The 18,091-nt window shown below is 45.8% G+C and overlaps 1 protein-coding gene across 2 annotated transcripts in view; it reads left to right on the top strand.

Moving 5' to 3' along the window:
- The window catches only part of ALMS1 (ALMS1 centrosome and basal body associated protein), a 220,681-nt gene that overhangs the window by 164,221 nt on the left and 38,369 nt on the right, over nucleotides 1–18,091 (top strand). For both annotated transcript variants that reach the window (XM_086960096.1, XM_086960094.1), the window contains exons 11-15: nucleotides 451–618; nucleotides 1,479–2,632; nucleotides 4,649–4,763; nucleotides 15,004–15,243; nucleotides 16,681–16,925. In XM_086960096.1, the coding sequence (XP_086816222.1) occupies nucleotides 451–618; nucleotides 1,479–2,632; nucleotides 4,649–4,763; nucleotides 15,004–15,243; nucleotides 16,681–16,925 (1,922 nt within the window). The remainder of the gene's footprint in view (nucleotides 1–450; nucleotides 619–1,478; nucleotides 2,633–4,648; nucleotides 4,764–15,003; nucleotides 15,244–16,680; nucleotides 16,926–18,091) is intronic.

Genomic DNA, 18,091 nt, shown 5'->3' with positions numbered 1-18,091 from the left:
GTCTTACGATCGTTTCCAGTTTTTTGTGTTGACTGTGGAAAAGCGCTCCTATTAAAGACACTATGTGGAGAAGTGTGGCTCACCGGTTAGAGGCGGCAGACCCAGAAGCAGAGGTCGGCCCGGGACCAGGGTTCAATTCCCGACGCGGCAGGGTACGGAACTAATGTCAGCGGGCTCGATAAATCTCGCCTCGGTGCCTCTCTAACCATGGGTCCCACGCTGCAACTCTGGGCAATAGCTTGCTTAATCTCCACAATGGCCCCTTCGCTGACGGGGATGCCTGGCTTCACCTTGGGGATTCCCAATAGGGACCATCTCACAGGGAAAGCCAGGACGGGTTCCCCAGCGGTACACAGCGCCAAGAAACCTCAGGGTGAACGTGCGCTCTACAAATTCATACTAACTAACATAACATAACTATAACCGCCATGTTGTATCCTTCATCTGCAGGCTCAAATGACGCCATCCCACCAAAGTTCCCAGCCGAAGTACTTGGTTCAGAGGATGAAAGAGCTTCAATTACTGTTCCCATCAAACACACAGAGGGAATTTACAGCAGACGAGCATCACCAAAGGTGGCCTGGCAAGAAAATATTTTGAACCGGACAGCTGTTACAGGTGAAGACTCGGTTTGCAAGAAGCACAAACAAATTTACCTAGCGGTCTATGTTCCAAGTAGCATTTTGTTAATGTATTTCAGATGGATTATAATATGTAGATGTCGGGCCTGCTGCTCTCCCGTTTACTACCCTGGTCTGCAGGCAGTGCCGAAGAATCCATCAGTTTCTGCCTATGCAACAGACCCAATTTATGACTGCAACCCATTCCCAAATGAGTAATCGCTGTTTTAAGAAAGCAAATCCTAAGAAATAGCTATTTTAAACAGATGCTGCTAAGCACATTTGGTTTTGCGACTCACAATTGGGGTTCGGTTCCAGTTGCACATTCCGAGTCACCAAAATACAATTTGAGTGCATCTGATACATGAGCTTTTATATCGTACCCTACAAGAGAGCAGTGTGTTATGGCTTTATTTCCTGGTTCACATGGTTAAACTACTTTGTTGTGCAACTAGGTATTAACAGTCTCATGTGGGTGATGATTTTTCACAAAACCACTATGCTATCTATATCCATCTTTCCCAGTTTTTGTACTGTGGCTAATAAAGGGGGGTGGGTAGCCTGTTTCTGAGCCTTTTTATTTACAATCGAGACTCGTAAGGAACAGGGAGAAATAATGTTTTTTTCCATGACTTCAATTTGGTCTAATGTGGAAGCAGATGGAGTTGAAATCTTCTAATTAAATTGATCACTGGATCGAATTTTTTTTTCCGCTGACTTGCAGTTTCCTATGTATTTCACCGGTCTTGTGAGTCCAGTCTGAGGTCTAGGTAAATTAACAGATCTTTAATGTCTATTAATTTTCATAAATATTGCTTCCCCATTGGTGAAATATTTCTCTTTTTTTGCTCGTAACAGTACCGGAAGAATTGTCAGAGACGAACCATCTTGCGACTAAGTCTGCACAGTCTCATTCTGCATACATCCACCCTAAACATCATGTCGAAACCAGCACCAGGACTACGTATGCCTCCACGAGTCATCAGGAGTTACGAATCAGCGATAAACTAAGGAATGATTTATCATTAGAAAGGCATCGTCTTAAGTTTGCAAATCCCCAGGAAGAGGATGAAAAGGATTTCTTTCAACTGACGGCTGAATTAGATGACAGTAGGGATGAAGACCGAGACATCAATTTAGCATTGCGTAATCAAGCTCTGAATGATGCTAAGCAGAAGACTTCAAGAGAGAAAAGTCCTAGTTCTCCACGAAAACATCCGCTCACTCCTATTGGTGATGAGTGGCATGAACGTGAACTGTCTCTGAAGCAAAGCAGCCGGTCCAGTGGAAGTCTGGATGACCTCTGGTACCGGTTTCTTGAGCGACAGAAGAGGCATCGGCTGGTAGACGCTGGTAGAAGCAGCCATGAGGAAATCTCCCTAGTTGATCGCTTGGATCGACTAGCCCGGCTTCTCCAGAATCCTACTGCTTATTCACTGATGTATGCTAAAGATGAGCCCAACAGAGACAACTCCAAGAAAAGAGAGGAGAAGCAAGGGAGGCACAAAGGGAATAAAGATAGACAGGAGTTTGCTTGGACGTCTTCAGACCTCCAGGACCATGTAAGAAAAGTTCACCGCAAAGACAAAAGAGTAGTGCACTCGGATTCCAAAGACGACTGGACAGACCTCTCCACGGACCGCATCAAGGGACTTCTACGAAAAAAACAGTACACATTGGCAAAAAGTGACAGTTCTTCTAAAGAAGACCAAAACAGCGTGACTGACTCGACAGTTGCAACTGGATCCGAAATGGCTTCTCAAACAGATAGCGACACAGCCACTCAGACAGGAACAGGCAGCACGGTTTCTACGATTGACACACAACGGCTCATCAGGGCTTTTGGTCCTGAGAGGGTGTGTCCATCCTCCAAACTCTCACAGCTTTACAGCACCATCAATCATCAGAAAATCCGCTCTGAGGTGGGTCACAGAGGAAACAGAAAGGCTCAAGTCAAGGGGAAGGACCGGATTTGTTTTACAGAGCTGAAGAGGAGCAGAATAGATGTCCAGGTACATAAAGTCAATAGCGGGTTCAGCTTTTACGTTATGTTTGATAATGGCTATGTTGCTGACATATATTTGAGTAGGGATTGATCTGTTTTATTGCCAAGACGTTGGTATGAGGGCCCACTCTTGTTCTCCGGCATCCGCAGTGTTGCCTCAATGAGCAATATGTGGTTCTGCATATTTCAGGGCAATGAGTCCACGGTATCCTGCTTCAACTGGTAGTATGGAATCGCTTACTGGTTGGGAAAGAACGAAAATTAGTCAACTGTTAAGTTTGCATTCCTTCAAATAAGCTGCAGTGGTGTGAGTTTAATACCTCTGGTACCATTAAGCATCAGCAGGCAGACATTTAAGAATAAGTTAAAGAGGACTGGATGAGTCTTGAAAACCAACATCTGTTAATGCTTGCAGTTACTGGGAAATTGAAGTTTTAAAACCGAGGTTATTTCTGAATTTCATTACTAACATTGAGACATGATACTGTGATAGAGGTGATGGTGTGATAGAAATGATGGTGTGAAAGAGATGATGGTGTGATACAATGCTGTGACTGAGACGTTGCAGCGACGGAGACGACGCTGTGACAGAGGCAATACTGTGACGGAGACGATGCGGTGATGGAGATGATGCTGCGATAGAGATGTTTGAACGTGTTACATTCTGAGGCATGTGGATGACTAGAAAGAAGAAGGTGGTGAAAGTATGTCAGTACTGGCATTTAAGGGAATACAATGAAGGGCCACGCTTCTCATACAACATTGAAGGTAACAGTAAAGCCATCTGTCCTGATGACATTGATTGACGAAGGCAGTAGCTGGGTCTAGATTTGGTTAAAGACGTCAATACTTCATTTGGCCAAATGTTAACTAGGCAAATCTAGTGTGTCTGGCCTGAGAAACCTGGCTATCCAGTCCCTTCCTGCTATGTCCCTCCTCAGGATACACTCTGTCCTTTGTGAATATATAAACCAAAAGGAAGAAGTAAGACACTGCAGGGAGTGGCTGTCACTTCTCAGTCCCAAACAAAACTTCTATGAGGATGACCTCTACGAAAGGAGCCTGGTCCCTACTAAAATGAGCCCCTCATAGAAAAAAGCCAAAAGGAGAAACAGCAGAAGCAGAATAGGCGAAGGCACACAGGGTGTAGAAATAGAGGGAGCTACAGCAGTATATAGACAGATCAAGCAAAACGGAGAAGCAGCAAATAGAGCTCGATGGGCAAACACACAAACCGAGAAGAACCCGCTCTACTCTGTGAATGATGGTGGTAGAACCCTTGGCCCCTAAAGGGTTATGATTCTAAATATGTATTGACCAGAACAGAGGAGGGAAGCCAAGGTTCTTATAATACAGTTTAAAATGCAGCTTGCAAAACTCTATGAACATATTGCATTGATTAAAAAACAAATGCTCAGGACATGCAGAGCCATAGCAGGGAGATTTGCAACATAAGATCACTTTATCAAATATGATCAGTATCCTGGAATTTTAGTGCTGAATATATTTTTTGTGTGTCTTTTTCTGTCACAGATTTTGTTGCGTGCTCACCTTTGGTATTAGTTATGTAACCACCTGTTTTTTATGGGGTGGGCGGTGTTTTGCTCCAGTAATTCAGTTACACTCAGTCGTCCATTGCTGTAGTGCTAGGGTGCTCCTAAAGTTGATCCATGAAAGCTGAATTCATGCCACCTAGTCAGGATGTCCAGAGAGGTTACATTGCCATATCATTCATCTAAATGGCCTTTTTTTGACATAGTGGAGAGGCTGAAAATCTGGCATGGATCTGGGCACCGTGGGCTAATGTTGAGCGCCTGTGCCATGGTATAAAAGAATGGGGTACTCGCTACTTTTTCCAAAAGCTGAAAATCTAATGATTGAACTGCTCTTCTATAGGTGCACAGGCTTGTTATAGGAACCCAGCTGCAGAGTACACATCCACAGTTTTGTCTCATTGGTGCTTTAATCTCCCTGTGCTTTGACATGGAAGTGGTACCTATTCTCATCTCTTCCTTTCTCGCAGATGACTGATGCAGAAGTGTCTTCAGAAGACACGGTTTCTACGGCCAGCAGTTCCTGGGGTCCCAGCACAGCTCTCACTAACAAAAAGCATGTCAAGCACAAGGGTGTTCAAGCAGGTGAGAAATATACCAGAAACTAGTTCAAGCCCTCAGGATGGCATTTTCTATTCATTATGTGTTTGGACTGGATGGGTGGCAGAACTCAAACTGTACATATTAGATATGTTACCACTATTTTGAACTGATCCATACTGCCCATGTTTTTTGCTATCCAGTATTACCGTCCACAATTCATTAAAAAATCCATGAATATCCAAAACTTCAGCATAGCCAGGACTTTAATTTTACATTCTTCCGAAGGAAGCATTTGCTTTGGGGATATGCCTTAAATAAAATAAAAGGGCCTCTCCTTTGTCAGATGCCTGGGCAGTTCAGCTCCCATATCTGCTCAGAATGCTTACCTTTGCTCAGTATGTCTGAATGCGTCCCTGTGGTGCTTCCATTTGTGTTGAGCCAAAAGTTGTCTAGAAATAGTAGAGACCCTACTTAACAGGTCTGGCCTATATCTCCCGGAGTACATCCCTTTGGCCATATGTGAAACGAGGACAAAGCATACTTGCTCTAATTTGGGAAAACCTCTCTGGCCCCAGCTTCTCAACATAAGCACTTCCCTTTTCTCTTCACCCTTCCATCGTCTGCTGCACCTCGCTGGACTTTTTTATTTGAAGATATTGGCCTCAGTCACAAGGTCGGTAGATTTATGTACATGAATATCATAGTTTCTGCAAGGTATTCCTGCATATAAATCCAGCTATAATCAGTATTTGACCTTTAGTATCACCATTCGGGGTAAATATGCTTCTATTTGCCACCAGCTCTAAGCTGATGGTAAGTAAACGCATGGAGGCAGGTGCGTCAGGACAGGACAGAATCTCTGAGTTGACAGAAGGAAGCTCTCTGTGCTCCCCTTGCTATGGAAGGGAATTGGCAAAGGGTTGAGCTGCAAGGCTGAGCCTCATGTGATGTTACTGGATGGATTTTTCACCATGTCAAATCTGGTCTGGTGCTCACACAGAATTCAGGGGTTGGAATCCCAGGACTATAAGTGGACAGAGTTTTAACCCTCCTTAATACAAGAAAAACGTGTGTCTTCAACACTTTGCTTCCCTTTTTCAAATTTTCTTGTTGAGTTTCTTTCCTTTAAGTCTTTCTTCTTAGAAAACTCTTTGTAAATGTCTCTGAGTGTACAGGATGCTGCTGTTTCTGATGGATATTGCTAACAGCAAATTCCTCCCTATAGAATATTCCCCCCGGGGCCAGGCTGGATCTGGAGATGTTTCTGTTCATGGTGTGCTCCCTCTTGCGACTGGTTGCATTGTGTGGCTACGAACATCCTTACCACTCCATAGGTGACAGAATAGCACCACCCATGCATTCCAGTCCTTTTTCTCTGCGCCTTTTGACCCAGATCAGGAGCTTTGCTACCGACTTTATCATTTCCCGACTCCAAACCTTTTTTTTCCATTGCTAGGGAACAATATTCCCACCAAAAGCATCAGGATTTAAACATTGTCACAACTGCAAGAAGCTAATGTCGGTCACAAACCCACACCATGTGTGTCTTTGGTGCCTGGGCTCAGGACATGACTCATGATAAGGGCACCCTCAGACTGATTAAAGAGTGGGAGGCAAAGTTGGGTGCCGCCGAATACAAAAAGAATTTGCGGCCTTTGTATAGGTTTCACTGCAGGTTGAAGTCCCATTCAAAGGACTGCATCCACAACTGCTCCTCTTCTCACTTGAAGTCCTCTGCTAAGTCTAAGTCTAGGTCTAAAAGCAAGCATGAAACAGTGAAGCAGGACTTGACCCATCCTACTCTGACTCCAAAGAGAAGATGCAAGGTTGAGATGTTGGGTGCACTTCATCAAGGCCACAGGCCAGGGTACCAATTCCTCAGTTGATCCCAAATGCCCATAGTTTCCCATGCCGTCATCAACCCCAAAGCACATTGAGGCCTTCAGTGAGTCTATGCGCCTCTGGCTCTTTCTGGTGCACATTTGGTCCCGACAGAACCGCAGGGGCCTCCGGTCTGTTTTCCACCAGGTGGACCCTCTGTAGTGCCATTTTCCCCTTCTAGCACACGATTCCACTCTGGCCTATAGATCCTCGTTGGTGTCCGCAACTCCAACGCTTGTACGAGTGCCGCTGACAACAGTTTATGAACCGGTGCCAAAGCCCATGTCAGATCCGGATATCTGCTTGATGTCGCGCTTTCAGATGATAAAAGTGTAACCTTGTGTCTTGCATCCCGACTCTAACCCCGTGTCTCTACCACGTTGCAGCTACCAGCACAGGGTCCTTTCTCTTTTTGGCTCTGATTCTGACCATGTTCCAGAGCAGGGTACACACAATATGTTGTTGATGATGATGATGATGCAGGGAGAATGGCATGCTCCCCCTCATTACATTGATGATGCCCTATACCTTGTTTTACGAAACACCAGTTGGCTTGACACCTCTCTATAGAGGAGCTTGATCAGCCTCCTAGGCCTCCAACAGAAGAAAGGGCCTCATTGTAGAGGGTAGCTAACGAATTACAGTTTTCCTTCATTGATACTAAGACAGATATTTTGATGAAATACTAACACCCGAGCCAAACATCTGAACCTTGCACTAGTTAAATGATGCTTTAACAGATACTCTTGTGGCTAGCAAAACCATGTATTCATACTATGGCTCACATTAATGCCTGGATGCAAGCCAGCCATATTCAGCTTAATGCCAGTAAGACTGAGATCATCCTATTTGGAAAGGCACATGAACTGTGGTCCAACGACTGGTGGCCCGAAGTCTTGGCCCCTGTCCACCTCTTACACCCATGGTACGTAACCTTGAAGTAAAAATCGATGACAAGCCATCCATGAAAGACCATGTAAATCAAGTAATGAGCACCTGCTATGTCTTAATGCGGTACCTACGTAAGATCTTCCGATGGATTCCAGTAGAGTCAAGAAAAACTTTTCTCCAGGGTTTAATCATCAGTCGTCTTGACTATCGAAATGCTCTGATGGCCTCAATTAACGAAGAGCTGGTCACCAGACTCTCAAGTCTTACAGAACACTGCCGCCAGACTGGTACTAAACGTTCCACCTTGGTCCCTGTCTGCTCCCAGTCTGAAAGCTCTCCACTGGCTCCCAATTAGGAAACAGATCCGTTTCAAGATCAGTTGTCTGGTTCACACGGCCTTCTATGGAACTGGGCCAAGCTATCTGGCCAAGAAACTAAACTGATATCTTCCTCACAGGAATCTCAGGTCTGGAACGAAACATCTTCTCATTCCACTCAGGGTGCGCACCGCCCGGCATGGTGGCAGATCATTTTCCCATCTAGCCCCCTGCTTTTGTAACAAACTCCCATTGCGGCTGCGCACAATTTCTGATCACAAACAGTTCTGGAAAAGGCTTAAAACCTGGCTATTTAGACTGTCCACCCTCCTCCTATCAGCTGTCTATCTTCGCCTTCACCAGCATTTGCTACAGCGCTTTGAGACCCCTCCGGTTGATCTCTGCGCTCAATAAAACCCTTTGACTATGACTATGTTCTTGCTTGCCTGTGAACTGGTAAGTGGGCAGACATCATATTCCAGCTTCTGGTGGCAAAGATTTTTTCACCAAGCACCCTAAGGAGCAAATGGAAGCTCTTCAGTGGAAGCCGAAATCCTGTGGGGCCCAGTATCCGCCTTTCCTACACTATCCAGGACGCAGAGGAATCTGTTCAAGATCCACAGTGTTGGCTGAGAGATCCAAAATGTCGTGTGGCAGGCAACTCTCCCATCCCCACCCAGAAATGACAGGGGTGACGGATGCATTGCTGCTGGGTTGTGGGTGGGGAGTCATTTAGGGGAGTTAGCTATCAGAGGTCTCTGGTCCTAGTGGAGAGCCAGCTCCACATTAACCTTCTGGAGCTTTTGGCCGTTTGCCGGGTCTTGAAAGCCTTCTTGCCGTCCATCAAGGTGAGGCTTGAGCAGGTTCTTACAGGCAACACCACTGCCCTATAGTATTGCAAGATGCGGGGTGCAGTAGCATCCTGTTCCAGGAGACTTTGTGCCGATGGAGGTGGCTAGAGCACTAGGTTATCTTTCTGTTTGCCAACCACCTAGCAGAGTCTCTGAATGCCAGAGTGGACGACTGACCAGAAGTCACCTGGCAGATCTTGACTGGCGACTGCATTAATCTGGCTAGACCTTTTCACCACCTTCAAAAACACGAAGTATTGCACTTTGGAGTTTCCTCAAGAAAGCTTGTTACATGACACATTCCGGTGGAACGGAACCAGGGATTTCTGTACGTCTTCCTGCATTTGCCTCTTCTGCCTTAAGTCCTGAATAAGATAAAGAACAGCCAGGCCTGATTGTTCTATTTTGGGCCAGGATAGTGCGGTAACCAGAGCTACTGTCCTCCAATCAGACTATTATCTCTTGTCCCAGCAGCATGGCAGAATCCTCCTTCCGAATCTGTACAGCTTACACTGCCATGCGCAGAGGATGAGTGTTGGAAGGTAACTGCTTTCAATATGCTGCATGAGGTAGTAGATGTCATTCTCACCTCGAGACACCCTTCCACAAACCAAACTGCGCTGGGAGAAGTTTGTAAAGTGATATGGTGTTTGGAACAATGATCCTTTTCAGATGAAGCTGTCAGACGTCCCTTTGTTTGGTTTTTCCTTATCCCAGCAAAGTCTTGCAGTGGGCACTGTAAAAGGATGTCCAGTCAGAACTCTCTACGATTGACAGACCAGCATTCCTTGTTTAAATCACTTGTTGTGGTGCAGTTTATTACAGCTTTCACGCACATGTTCTCTCTCAAACCTTTTGTGATGCCGCAGGGGGATCTTTGGTCTTAACGTTCCTCATGTCGGTGCATTTCGAGTCTTTGCATAGCTGCATGCAGTGTACCTTGACATTCAAGACTGTTCCCGCCTTGCAATCAGGTCAGCTCATCGCATGAGTGCAGCACTTTCAGTACTACTGCCCTATTCCACGTTCTGTGAGTCTGACTACAGTGGTAGACCTGAACCTATGTTGGTACTGCCACTATAGTGGATGGCATAAAGGTGGTGCAGTCCACTCGTGGACTGCACCATTCTTGGACTCGTGGCCCTTTTGTGCCGCATACTTGGGCCGTGTTTAAAGGGGGGAGCACGGGCACTCTACTGGTTAGCCAGGGGTATTGTGCACAGAGTCCTAAAGCAGGCAAAAATGTTGGGCCCAGCATAAGGTGAAAAATCTTGGGTAACCATACAGAAAAGCCTAATTTCCATCATAATTAATGTGAAAAAGAAAACAATAATAATTCAGGTTGATTATCACATCAAAGTATAGTGAAAAGGTACAGAAAGACTGTTGTTTTGGAAAAATATGATGCAGGCATTTGGGGTTACACAGATTTCCAGCCATTCCAGATAGCAGAGAGCAATGACATTTCTACTTGTGCTTATCACCAAGAGCTTGGTTTGCATTCTGTGGTTGTCTGTGTGGTTCAATATAAGTCATAAGTCATAGGTTCTTATATAGCGCACGAATCACCAAAAAGGTCTCAAGTCGCTTTGCTGAAAGAGACAACTACCCTGAGTTAAGGAAGGTGACACTGGTTAGTTAGGGAAGAGCCATGTTTTCAGACCCTTCCGAAAGGCCAAGTGGTTAGAAATGGATGACAGATGATGGGGCAGTCTATTCCAGAGTAGAGGGGCTATATAAGAAAAGGCCCGACAGCCATTTCTCGTAGTTCTGGCCCTTGGTTGGACCAGGAGGCATTTGGAGCTGGATCTTAAAACTCTGGAAGGATTATACAAAACCAGTTTCTTTGCTAAATAAGAAGGACCAGTTCCCATAAGAAGCTTGTGGACAATACTAAGTATCTTGAAGTGGCTTCTTTGGCGCACAGGGAGCCAGTGTAATTCCCTGAGGCTAGGCAGGGGCTGATGACCCTGGGGGCAGGCCAAGCACCAAGCGGGCTGCGGCGTTCTGAACCCATGCCTTTTATCAAGGAAGAATATTTAGGGCGTGCTGAAATATCCAAATGTTTACCCTTGCCCCAGACTGAGTAATATGAAGTATATAGTAGCTCAAGTGGGCTACTTTTAAATTGTTAATGCCCCCAAAGTGGTCTCAGCAACGACAAAAAGCTGACTGCTGAGAGTTACAAGATTGATGCTACTCAGAGAGAGCAAATCATGTGCTGTGTAAACTATCAGTGACCACGTCCTGCAATAAAGCCATTTCTTGACTATGAATTCTTGTGATCAAGTCTTATTACGATGGAATATATCGCTAGCCAGACCACACATCCTCAAATACACACTCCCCTTTGTGTCACTGGTCATACTTTAGGCAATCTTGTCATTTTTTTGTTCCTTGACACACATTATTTTTATCCAGTGTTGAATACAGAAGGGATTCCGCATTAAAAGGCAGTCTTTGAATATCCGTTAAGTCTATAACGTCCATGTATTTTGTTTTTACAGTCAAGGAACGGGCCAGCGTGATCATGTGATGTATCTTCTTTAGTGTTGGGTTGAGTCTTACATTGTGTATATATAATGAATTGAGGTCTGATTTTAATTGTCTTACTGCTCCGCTTGTTACATGAAATATTTTGTGAATGTTGATAGGTTACTTGTATATGATTTACGGTTATTACTGTAATGTGTATGTAATCTGGCTTTGTGAACCAAGACCATCAGTATAGCAGTCTACAGTGTCAAGCACGATGCCCTCTAGTCCACCACTGTTTGACTGTGTCACTTCACTTATTATTTCTTCAGTCGCTCTGTGCTCTCACTTACCACAAGAACAAATGTGAACACAGGTGTTCTTCAAAGTCACATTGCTCAACTCTGGAATCTGACTCAAAGATGACCCGTCTTGCCTCAATACTCTCATGTCCCTCTAGAAAAGAACATTCCTCCACGGCTGTGTTGTACCCAGAGAAGATGTTCAAGCAGCCCAACACACACATGGAGTGGCTAGTGAATCTCTGGCCTACTTAAGTGTGGCTCACTGGTTAGAGGCGGCAGACCCGAGAGCAGAGGACGGCCCGGGACCAGGGTTCGATTCCCGGCGCGGCAGGTTTCTGGACCAGGGTCAGCGGACTCGATAATTCTCTCGCCTCGGTGCCCACTCTGATCAGCGTTCACACTCGGCAACTCTGGGCATTAGCTTGCCTCATCTTCACTAACGGCCCCACCAGACCGCCGGGTATGCCTGGTCTCACCCTGGAGATACCCATTAAGGGACCATCTCTCAGGGAAGCCAGGAAGGGTTTCGCAGCGGTCGAAGCGCCTTGGGACCCTCCGGGTAAGTAGTGCGCTATATAAATGCCTATACATTACTGAATCTACTGCATAGTATAAAACACATTCACTGCTAAGTTAGCAGTAAATTGACTTGTGAGCACTTTTCTTTTAAATTTGATTTCTCCTACCAGGCCCCCAGTCCCGCCTGCGCCTTTTCTGGTGATCCTCAAATCTTCCAAGAGGTCTCACAGTTGCCTGAGTGTTCAATATAAATAAAAACACATGTCACATAATCAGTTTGGACAGCGTCTTCAGAGGTTTGCCAGTTGGATCCACGTAATTTATCCTCTCCTACTGTTCTAGATTTTTTACTTTTGTCCTGTTAGCCTCAAGACCCCTCCCAACAAGTCACAGTTCACTGCCAGAACTCTGGTACAGTCAGGTTGCCGATCCGAGGTCAACAAACTAAAGGTTGAAGCAAGACAGAGACACATAGAAATTGTGGTTCTGCCACACTGGGAAAAAGTCACTACTACATCTTCGGGCTCACTTTATCTGTCTTTGATATGCTTTCTGTATTTTTTTTTAAAGAGTTACTCTCAAACACTGTTGATAAAGAAGGCAATTTAAACAGTTTAGAAGGATACTGTTAGACCTGTCTGCTTCTGAGAGTCCCCTCACACTATGATTTATTTTGTTCCCCCGTGCCTCCTAAAATTTGTCGCTTTTTCTTTGTCTACCAGGACCTTTTTGTGTGTTGTCCCATGGGGCTAGATGCTCCTTGATGCCCAGTTGCTCACCAAGTTCCTGGCACCTATGTACAAAGCGCCTGACGGAACCGGTGGCATAACAAACTGGGGTTGTCAACCCTAAAATGGTGGACACCATTGTCCCCTATGAGAGTGACTCCCATTGGAGCCCCTCTGACCTCTGACCCTTTGAAGGTTTTGGCGCACTTTGTGTAACCTGCAAACCTGACAGGAGTCCCCTCAGGAGTTACAAGTACACAAAATGGCTGCCTTAGGAAGCCCAGTACGGTGGCTCCTAATGACCAAAAAGATACCTTGAAAGGGCCATGTCATTGACATAGCCAGGGAAGGTTCTAGAACCTTCTGGCTCGTGCTGGCATCCTAGGGCACTGGCTATAAAAGGCCCAGTCCCTGGCGGCCATTTTATGAATGATCAAAGAACACCAGAAGAAGAGGACTTGACCTCAGATTGACACCTGCCCTGTTAACCCCCTGAGGCAGCCGATAGTGCAGGCAGAAGAGCAGCAGAGGTTGCTGGCGTGTACCCTGACTGGCGCTCCAGTCACAAGCGTGAGCAGTGGCCTTCAGCGCCTGGTCAGCGAGTGCCCAATTGCCCCTCAGAGACTTTGGCCATAGTTAGAGCCTCCCCGCCCCCCAGTGGTGAGATCGCGACTGCAACTCTTAAAAGTGCCCCCTTCAACTTAAGTGCCTCCTGGCGGGCGTTCGGACGTCTCCGAACCCACCGCCATCGACGCGCTGTTTGTGGATAGAAGGTGAGGTGCTGCACTGGGGCGGGGAAAGGCTGGCCTTCATTTGGGCGAGATTACTGTCTCTGCCCTGCCCGAGTGACTTGGGAGCTGGTGTGTGGGCGGGAGCCCCCCCCCCCCCCCCCGTGAGTGAGCCCGGAGGGAGGATCGCGGAGCCCCTGGAACCCCCCTTCGCCCTTGGGAGAAGTGCCATACTGACTGGAGCGCTTACCGGCGCCGCCGAAGTGAGGTGGGCCGTCTCTTCCCCTGAAGTTGCCGTGTTGTTGTGGAACTGTGATGCGGCCTCATTTTGAACTGTGCGCGCAGGTCTTTTGGCCCCTCCGGCAGCCCGTTCGACGGTCCCAAGACTCGTGAACTGGAGCCGCCTTCGGAAACCCCGCCTGCACTGACAGAAGCGCACAGACTCCTCCGGCAGCAGTAGCATTGAACCGGCTGGCCGCGGAGTGTAATTGCCGTAGTCATTTTATGCCTTTATCTTCCAGATATACGCGCAATGAGTTGTGAGTGCAACTAAGGGATTATCACGCGTATCTTGTGCCCAAAGAGCCCGAACCCGTGAACACTTCAAAAAACTGTAAGAGCGCGCATTCCGCATTCAATGACAAACGTAATGTGTTTACCCTGAAAGTGATTAATTGGTGGCAGCGATACCAGAATGACCCTGTGATATTTATGTGAAACGATCAGTATCTAACCTGCTAGGAAACTGTACTGCATCGCTGATATTTATTCCAGTCATTGTTGATATTTATTCCAGTCATTGCTTATATTTATTCCAGTCATTGCTGATATTTATTCCAGTCATTGCTGATATTTATTCTAATGTATTGAATCCTGATATTTATCCAGTATATTTATTTATTAGAGTCCAACTATTTATTCCTGAGAAACCAGTACACAGCTAATCAAACCCATGTAAGAAATGTGAATGTGATTACCTAAGTGAACTTCATTCAAACCCAGAGAACTTTTACATAAACAAAACGTATTTTTCTATAACAGTGGTGTGGTGTCCTTCTTTTTGTGTGGTGTGCAGGGAGTTATTATTTGGTCATAGCCGGCTTAACACAACAGCCTTCTACCGCCTTGTCACTCAAGCCAAGCTACCCCCCTTTGTGCTGGGCTTGCCCATCGCAGGTCCAACAGATACCTTCTCCATCGCTGCTTTACATTTCTAGATCTAAATAACATGGCTCTTGAGCGTGGCTTGTTCAGTTTAGCTCTGGTGAAGGCAGCGGGGAAAGACTGGAGATCCAAACATTAGTCCATACCGCCCTTCGCTAATGCAGACTTTCAAGATAATATACGTTTACAGGGATGATTTCCATTATTGTAAGTACATTTATTTTGCGTGGGTTACATGAAATTATGACCTAGTTCCGTCCCTCATTGTCGACACCGCCTCTTTTTCAGAAACAGTAAACCATTGGCGTGGCATTCAATGGGCTGAGTTGCCTTGTTTTATAATCGTGAGAGGGCAGATGAGTTCTGGACGGATGGTGTCATGCGCCCTCCTTTGATGTGTTGTGTTATTTTGCTTCCTTTCAGGGGACCTTGAGATTGTGATGAATGGCACAAAGAAGAACACTCGAGATGTTGGCATGACATTCCCCTCCCCCCGGCTCCACCAAGAAATGCCAATGCGGGACATTCCGCATGCCAATGGAGTTCTCAGCCAATACATGGAGAGCAGGCTGTCCACACCAGAAGACAGCAGGGAACAGAAAAAATGGCCAATTGGTATTCTGGCAGAGAAAATCCCAAGAAAAAGGAGACCACAACCAACAGGTTAGCTCTCATTGCTATCACTGAGTGCAGATCAAAGGTGCTGAATAGTATCTCCAGCTACTCCCTGTTGTATCTTGAATTCAAAAGCATTTTATGTTTTACACATTGGCAGTTGTGCTTAATTTGTGCAGGGCACTGGTACTTATTTTGGCAACTGGGACCTATTTTTAATTATCAGACTTTGACTCAGAGCAAAAGAGACAAAGATAGGAAAGGGGGCAACAAGTAAGAGGGTGAAAGAAAAACGTGTTGAAGCAACAAATAGGAATAAAAAATAAACAGCAAGCGTGAGCTAAAATGAGACGGGAAGTGTAGGCTGTTAGAAAAAAGAGGTGTGAGGTGGAATCATAACTAGGACAGCTTTGGTCTTCAGCCATCACCTTATTTGACAGTGCCATCTGCAGGTTCCTAAGAACCATTTCAAACCCTGCTCTTGTTCCTTTTTTTATTTTATTTTATAACACGTTAAGCACTGATTGACAGCATTGTGTTTTTCTGATTTATGCTTGTGTCACTAAAACACAAGCTATTTCTAAGCCCTGATTTCGTCTTTTACCAAATAATGGGAGACTCCCATCGTCCTGATCTTTTGTTTTTAGAGAGTGCTGTGGTGCTGATTTGCTAGTGCAATGCGATTGCTGACTGATGCGTATGTGTTTCTGCTCCGCTTCCTCCGGGAGCTCAGTGTTCACCACAGTTTTGTGTTTTCAGCACTAGATAGTAAGTTGTTAGAAGCTTCACACACCCCCTTCCTTCTTAACACATCAGGCAGAAATTCATTGTGGGCCTTCTTCAAGGGAACATTTTGAATGGGGCCGGCCCATTTTCACAGTTATTGGAATCCTTCTGTAAATAACTTCCATGTAATTCATTCTCTCTACCTGGCCAATAACATGTAGAAGGTACCAGCACTGTAAATCTCCAGTGTGCACACTTTAAAAATAGTGAGCTTGAACAGTGGTGTTCCTGCATTTTCCTCACTCACTGTTGCCTTGCCTCCTCTGCATCCGTGTTCAGCCACATACACAATTTATTTGGTGTTTTGTTTCCTATATTTGGACGGGCATTTGGGTGTGGCAGCATTGGTGGTCTCTGTGGGAAGGGCGTTTAAGCCTGTGGTTTTATGGACCTCATTGGCGTTATAGCGATTGCCAGAAATGTGGGGTCACATTTGACTGCACCCACCGATCTCAACACTTCTACTTACTTCACTTGAAATAGCATTGTACAATCAAATCTTGTCTTATAGAAATGAGTTATGTCTGTGCTGTAACAGAGACACAATAAAGAGCATGTCCTTTATTGAAATGATCAGTTAAAGTACACTCCAGATAAACCATTGATTGCATTTTTTAACCATTGTTGTTTCGGTTTTCCTCACTTCATAAAACATAGTTAATAAAATTGTTATTTGTACTTGTATAACCTTTTCCAAAGGAGTCACCTGGGTTGTTCCTGCAGACGATTTAAAATCTGGCTCGAGGAAAGAGAACCAACCCAGTTTACAAGCAGGACACAGCCCTGTTTGGTATGAACCACTGACCCAGACAAGGCTTTGGAGAGAGCCACTACGAGAAAAGAGTCTACAGGATCAGCAGATCATCGGCCGAACGAACACAGCGTCTCGTACCACAGTAACCGAAAACAAGTCACAAACCGCATTTCTGGACATTACTTTGCAGGTAAATGCAGAATGTGACTCAGAGAAGTATAGTAGGGCAGCTTGAATGTTGTCATTCCAGTGCCTCCGAATGCAAAAGATTTTGTTTGATGGCATGGGAGGCTGTAGATACACGTGCTCTGCATACGCCTGCCATCCAGTGTTGGGTCCAGAGTTGTGCAAGTTGTTTTTCTTCAGAGAAGTCTTTCGAATCGCGAGACTGAGTGATTCCTCGTCTTAGTGATATTACGCATGGGCATCGACTCGTTTGTTAGATTGTTTTCTTTCCATCATAGGGTTCGGACGTGTGTGCCTCTGTTCTGTGTTTTGCCTCCTTTCGGTAGGTTTGTTCGGTTTCTTTACTGTCACCGATGGTATTGTTTACGATCGTGCTTTTCAACTTCTGAGCTTCACTTGAAATATGTCGGTTCGAACTTCGACCGACCACCCTTGGGGGCACCGCCTGTCTTGGGCCTATCTTGCCGTGTGTGGCCGCCTCAATCGAAGATGCGTTTCTAAAGGAACATGCACCATTTAGATTTTGCTCGCCTTGCCATGCAAAGTACCCACACACGGATCAACATCTCGTGTGCAACCTGTGTCTTTTGCCCAACTATAAGCAAGCCGACTGTGACGCGTGTAATTTGTTTCGCTCCAAGAAACCACTTTGGGATCAAAAGGCCTGTGGTTTGGAAATGTCTTGAAGGAGCGGGGTTGGCACTCCTGACCTTTTCGGCGACTTACACCCACAGGAAGAGCCAGACACCTAAGAAGAGCGGCTTTCTCTATTGATGAAAGCTCTAGCTCTGATGTAAAGATGGATATGGAGATGCACAATTCCCATCTGTCCAGTGTGTGAGTTCTGTGACCCTGCCCCTCCTCCTCCAATCAAGTCAACCACAAAATGTTCCCTGATCCCATTATCAGAGGTCACTGGACAACCACTGCCTTTGGGCCATGGTCGGATCCAAAAAACTGTATCAGGCACCCCGCCCTCAGGCACAGCACTAAAAATGTATTGCAAGGTTGAGCCTTCGGCATCGACCTCTTTGGACCGAGGACATGCTTGAGGATCAACCCAAACTTTGGTACAGACCTGCAACTGACCTCATATCCCTAGGTGACGAGCAAGCAGCATAGTTCTAAGTCGAACCCATAAGTATTTAAATCTTCGCCAAAAACACCAGA

The sequence above is a fragment of the Lissotriton vulgaris genome, chromosome 3_1, assembly GCF_964263255.1.
Source record: "Lissotriton vulgaris chromosome 3_1, aLisVul1.2, whole genome shotgun sequence".
Lineage (NCBI taxonomy): Eukaryota > Metazoa > Chordata > Amphibia > Caudata > Salamandridae > Lissotriton > Lissotriton vulgaris.
The sequence above is the reverse complement of the archived record's forward strand: the minus strand, read 5'-3'. Positions and strand labels throughout refer to the sequence as shown.